This window comes from Haliaeetus leucocephalus, unplaced genomic scaffold (genome assembly GCF_000737465.1).
Source record: "Haliaeetus leucocephalus isolate CR32 unplaced genomic scaffold, Haliaeetus_leucocephalus-4.0 Scaffold656, whole genome shotgun sequence".
In the NCBI taxonomy this organism is placed as follows: Eukaryota; Metazoa; Chordata; class Aves; order Accipitriformes; family Accipitridae; genus Haliaeetus; species Haliaeetus leucocephalus.
Genome location: NW_010973092.1, coordinates 6,621,569 through 6,627,568, shown reverse-complemented (window position 1 = coordinate 6,627,568; position 6,000 = coordinate 6,621,569). Strand labels below are relative to the sequence as shown.

The window sequence follows — 6,000 nt, the reverse complement described above, 5'->3', positions numbered from 1 at the left end:
CCGCCCGCCGCCGCCGCGTTACCGCAGCTTTGGGGCGCGGCGGGAGCAAAGCTCGGGCAGCGGAGCCCTTCCGCACCGCATCGCTCCGCGCCGCCCCGCACGGACCTGCCCGCGGCCCCGGAGATGAAGAGAGTTTGCACGCTGCCCCTCTGGCTCTGGCTCGGCATTGTCTCGGAAGCAGGTGAGCGTTGCGGGGGTCTCCTCTCCTCTCCTCTCCTCTCCTGCCCGCCTGGGGCTGGGGGGGCTGCCCGCTCTTGCCGCTCGCCCCGCACCTGCGGGGCGCGCTGGGGGTGGAGGGCTGCCCCGGCGGGATGGGACGGGACCCGGCGCTTCCCACTCCGGGGGCCCCCCCCAGCCACGACCGGGACCGCCGCAGCCCGCCCCGGGGTCCCCCCAGTCCCGCCGCAGCCCGCCCCGGGTGTCCCCGACGGCTGTGACAGCGTCCCCGCAGCGAGAGGACGGGACGGGAGGACCCTGCTGTCGTCCCTGGGGGATTCGGGGGCCGCGGGGGTGAGGCTGTGGGTGAGCCCACGCTGTGCCCGTGCCGCGGGTGTGCTCGCTGCAAGCAGGGAGAAACCGCACCGGACTCTTGCAGGAGGGATTTCTCTGTCCGGGGAAGAGCCCGGCCAGGAGGGCAAACTGGAGGCCGGCTCCCTGCTCTGTTTATTTATTTTTTCATGCACAGAGTCATTAATTTGTGAGCGCAGGGCAGCGCGTTGGGGAGGAAGGTGTGAGGAGGCGGTGGTCCACGCGATGCCGTCCAGCCTGCCTCTCCCAGCCGGTTGCTGGCAGCTCTGGTCCGCCTGGGAAGTCACCCAAGGCAGATCCTGGTGAAATGCTTTTCCATCCCGTAGCGCTTCTGGGGCAAAAGGCTGTTGGGCAGCGAGTGGAACCCCTTGGCCACAGCTTGGGTCAGGTGGATGTGGGATCGTGGTAGAGATGGGGCTGCAACGCCCTTCCAGAGAGCAGAGACCGTGGGGCAGAGCAGAGCTGGGTGGGTGCTGCCAGGGCGGCGGGGACGGGGCACCAGCCCCACCAGCTTCCCCCAGGGAAGCTCCTGCTTGCACAGGTAAAGCAGTTTACAGCCCAGATCAGAGCAAGACCGACAGAAAGTTAGTAATGCTGGAAGCTTGCAACATGGGGAGATGAATTTTGGGAGCATAAATAGAATTTTCTGTAGCCTCAGCTCAGTGACTCACTGTCACTGGTGGTGTTCGCTGCCATCGTTGAGGTGAGCTCATGGGAGGACTGCAGGTCTGGCCGCAGAGGTGCGGTATGGACAGCATCGCCGGCAGTGGCACTGTCAACCTGCTCTGCCCAAAATGCTGCTGATGGCTCTGGTGCCACGGGGCCGAAGGACCCACCGGGCTGCCAGAGCTCAGGGGGAGCTCCAGGAGGCAGAGTAAAAAGGGACCTGCTGCTGGTGGCATCGCGGCGGGAGCTGCAGCTGTTCAAAGCTCTCTTGTTAGCAATTTGTAAAGCATCGTGTAGCTGTTCTCAGGTTCTTTCATCTCCCGGAGGTGTGGGGAGCGGTGCCTGGGAGGCTCTGGCCAGCGCGGCTGCGTGATGTGTGGGCCTCGTCAGCGCAGGGCTGTGCAGAGCTTTGAAGCTCTCCAGCGCTGCCTGATTAGTGCAGCGACGAAGGGCGATGTGGAGCTCACCTGGGAGATTGTGCCCTGGGGATTTGCTTCCTCTTCTTCTGTGCTACCTGAGACCAATTTGTCAGTGCTGAAAAGACCCACAAATTCCTCATTAACCATAATCCCAACTGGGTGCAAATATTTGATCCCCTTGGAAGCAAGGATGGGGGTGTGAGACTTCTACCTGGGAAGGGTGAAATACTCGGGATCATGAAAGGTCTGTTCTGGCTCTGCGTCCTGCTTGTTCCTGTGCGCCGGTACGGGGTTAAATGGGCCAGTGCTAGGAGGGGATGCTGTGTGTAAGAGCACACAGGCTCTCCCTGTGTCCCAGCTCCGCAGTGCTCCCAGGATGGAGAGGAGTTGGGCAGCTGCCCTTTGCAGGCAGTGAGACGGGGGGGAGCAGGCAGAGGTTCAGCCCCAGCATCCCAGGGCAGCTCGGGGAAACCCTTTGTGGATGACGATGAGTGTGCACTCCCTTAGCTGCCCCGCTCTGAGCGCAGAGCAGCGCTGGCCACCCCACAGCCAAATGATCCCATTGGGGACTCGAGCTTGCCACTTTCAAGAGCATAGGCTCTTTGCGTGAGGGAAGGGCCCCGTGCTTGTGTAGGACCTGAGCCGATTACGTTGGCTGCCGCTGCCTGCCCTCCTCTAAGATCGTGCAGACCTCCCCGGCCGGGTGCTCGGACAGCCCCACGCTGACCGTGCCAGCAGCAACATTCGCCTTCGCAGCTGGGATTTGAAGCAGTTGCTTTATTGCGAGTAATAAACACGGGCCATTTCAGCAACACCCTTTCATGCAAAAGCTTGTGAGTACACAACAAAACCCTGCTCTGGCTTAACCCAGTCACTTGTTAGCGATGAAGCAGAGCCAGGGCCTCCGAAGAGGAGGCAGGTGATGGGAGAGATGCTGCTCAGGGGCTGCCGGGGAGGGGGCAGCCATGGCCCTTGTGTCCCGCTGTCCGCTTTGGGACAATTTTGGATTAATGGGCGGCAGCTACCGCCTGGGATTTGGCTTGGGCACACAAGCCCGCGGCTCGCTGCCTGCACAAACAGGGTGTTTGTCGCTGAGCTCAATTTGACGTCTGGTCAGGGGGACACTCCCCCGGCAGCACAATGTCCCCAGCCGGTGCGAGAGGGGGCTTCCTCCGGCATGTCCCACCCCACTCCACTGCCTCTCTCCCGTGGGCTTGCTCCACGCAGGATCGCTGTCCCCTGGGTGTCTCTTGGCCCCGCGTTGGTGCGGTGTTTTCCAGGGCAGGCGTGGGAAGAGCAGGTGCTCCCGGCCAGCCAGGAGGGAACAGGCTGTTCCCAGAGTCCCAGGGCAGTTCCTGGGGAGGGAAAGGGAGAGCGGGATCCCACGGGAACGGCTGCAGGAGGAGGCCGTGGCCAGGCAGCAGTTTCTCCAGTGCCGTACAAAGCATCCACAGCGCTCAGGAGGTTGCTTTGCAGAGTGGCTGCCGAGCAGGAGCGGGCTCTTGATGGGTCCCCCGGTCTGCCTGGCTCTCAGCAGCTTTGGGGAGCAACGTGAGCCCTGGAGATAGCATCCATCTCACCCGCCTTCTCCCCAACCACTTGAGCTGGTGCAGCAGAAGTGTTTCCAAATGAACGTGGTGTCTTTGCATTCAGCCTGCTGGACTGAAACAGCTCCAAGCAATGGGGTCAAGGTGGGGGGTTCCCTCACACCCGGTTGGGGGGGGCTGTGTATTTAAACCCAGTGGTGTGCAAAAGCTGCAATAAGCCTGGGGTGATGGGGATCCTGGGGGGTCCTGCACATGTGAGGAGAAGCAGAAAGCCCTGTGATGGCCGGACCCTGCAGGCTGTGCTGCTTATGGAGGGTGGGGAGCTGGAGCAGAGGAGCAGCAGTCATGGAGGTGTGAAGAATGACTCAATGTCACAGGATTCTTCCACTGGGAAAGATGGGCTGGGACATCGCGACAGAGGGCTGCAAAATCACGTCTTACCAGGAGAAGGCAGTTCCCAGTGGGTTCCTGTGTTGGGAGGATGCGGAGCGTGGTGGGGGGCTGGTGGCTTGTCACACTCCACCATGCAGCAATGGAGCTCGTCACCACGGGGCCTTGTGGGCGTTAGACGTTTGCCTGGGTCCATGGGCAGTTGTGCATGGAAAAACATGTGGGTTTGCAAGGAAAAAAGCCACAGGTGGTTATTTAAAGCCGAAAGCTTCCCACCCTGGACTGTGAGCCAGAGGTGCCCAGTGCTGTTTCACCTTGACCTGCCCCAGCTACTCCTGCACAGGCAGCTCCTGCAAATCTCCACCTGGGCGAGGGGCAGCAGGGAGCTGGGCACACAGCCCCCCAGAGGGTCCCACGCCAGCCGGGTGCCATGGTGGGGGACCACGACCACCTGGTGTGTGCCAGCGTCTGCTGGGGAGACCAGAGCTGAGCCTTGCCCTGGGCCAGAGCTGGAATTATCTTTTGTCCTTCATTAGGAAAAGAAATACTGCTGCAGCTGCACTGGCATCTAGTGACTGGTTAAATTAATTCCAGGGGTTTTATTGCCTCTGGCTATCCCAGACCTTTGTTTCTTGTTTCACGTTGTTAAAAGAGAGGGTTAACTGGGTCCCAGGGGGGCTTTTTCTCTCTGGTCAAAATAGTTCTGATGTTTTCGGCACACAGTATTATTGCCCATCTGCGGTGCCTCATTGTTAACGCAAAATAGTGGAAGCGGAGATGGCCTGTGGTCAAGTCGGCAAGGAGGCACAAGCCCTTGAGCCTAGCGTGACCACTCGTTTTTTTGAGCAGCTACAGGCAAATCACTCCATCTCTAGGTGCAAGTTCAGCAGAAGGAGGGTGAAAACCTGGGCCGGTGGCGAAACTCCCACTAAGTTTTATAAGCTGAGGATATTAAGTGGGGAGTCTCTCCTGGAGTCATTTCCCTGCTGAGGTAGCAGAAACAGGTCTCAGCCAGTGACTTGTATTTCACCTTACAACTTCTCCCACGTGTGAATTGTTTTTCTTGCTGTGTTTCTGCCCGCTCCTTCCAGGGCGAGGATCTCCAGCGCAGGCTTTGCAGGCCAAACCTGGAGGTGCCGTGGGACAGATGTCATGTGCTAATGAGGGAAGATTGGTTTGGGGGGTCAGGAAGAGACTCCAAACTGGGGAAACACAGAGAATGGAGTGGTGGGGAACAGCAAGAGATACGCTGAGCAAGTGCTATGGTTTCCCCTTCTCCGAGCACATAATAATGAGGTGGCTGCTGCTCCCCTGCTCCGCTTCTGTGCGGTGAAAGGCAGCAAGGACCCCAGGACTGTCCCCAGGAAGGACCATGAGAAAGGGCTGAGCGGATTGCAGACTGTCTTGGTCCCCGTTACTGATGGGCAAAGCCCTGGAGTGAGCAGAGAGAAAGAGGAGATGAGATTTTTAGCTATCTGCAGCAGCCAGTCCAGAGCTGGTTACAGCTCTCAGCAGAGCCTGGAAAACCCCAGTTGGGTTGCAGAGGGATAAGCGAGAGAATAAGCTTGGCCCTGTTCCCGATCTCAGTGCATGCAAAGAGGGAAGTGATCAGAGTAGCTCAGTGATGCTTTTGGGACCTGTTGCTGCCATGCAAGGTGTAGCCACCCACCCGCAAGCAGGCACGGAGGGGTTAAGCCTTCTCCTGGCCGTGGCTCCAGTTGGCTGGGCGAATGCCAGCCGGCGTGCCGAGTCCCCCCACCTTGGTCCGCGGTGCTGTCGCCGGTGACGCAGCACCCGTGCACCATCCCACCGTGACCACGCCACGCGGCACGTTGAGGCCACCCACCTGGGCAGGCTCCGGGGGCCAGGGCATCCCCCTGGGGAAGGGTTAAGCGAAGACGAGCGGTGCCAATGCCAGGCTGGGTGTCCAGGTTCTCCCTTGGCGGAGGTCAGTGGTGGTTCATGGGAAAGGAAAAATTGGCAGCTGGGCCGGATGTCCCTGCATTTCCCCTCTTCCTGCAGCCGCCTGAACGATGTTCCTTATTTAGCTTTCCTGACGGACAGGAGGAATCTGATGGCGGAAACTGTCACTGCCTGATAACAGCTCAGGGACCCCTTTATGATGGGCGGCACGGCAGGGAACGGGGCAGCGCTCCTCCTCGCCGGGAGGGGAGAGCTGGGCAGCCGGGGCTGCCCTTTGCACCGGCTTTTCGGGGGCGGCTGCGGGTAGGGAGGGAAGGGTGCTCGCAGCCCTTCCCTTCGTGCTGGTTTGTGTACAGACCCCCTCAGTGCTATTTAAAAGACTCTCAAGGCCAAGAATGTGTATATATATATATATATATACACTATATCGGCATTTTTTTTCTGCTTTTTGGTGAGGTGTGTGAGCTGGTGGATAGGGCCACGAGTGGGGAGAGGGGAGGCATGGAGCAAAGCCACCCTGCCAAGGT

The 6,000-nt window shown here is 59.9% G+C and overlaps 1 protein-coding gene across 2 annotated transcripts in view; it reads left to right on the top strand.

The window, feature by feature from the left end:
• Positions 1–6: 6 nt before the first annotated feature.
• The window catches only part of FLT4 (fms-related tyrosine kinase 4), a 59,990-nt gene continuing 53,996 nt past the window's right edge, over positions 7–6,000 (top strand). The window contains exon 1 of one of the 2 annotated variants that reach the window (XM_010578916.1): positions 7–181. In XM_010578916.1, coding sequence (XP_010577218.1) covers positions 124–181 — 58 coding nt within the window. In that variant the 5' untranslated portion in view covers positions 7–123. The remainder of the gene's footprint in view (positions 182–6,000) is intronic. The other variant, XM_010578915.1, reaches the window with a different exon arrangement.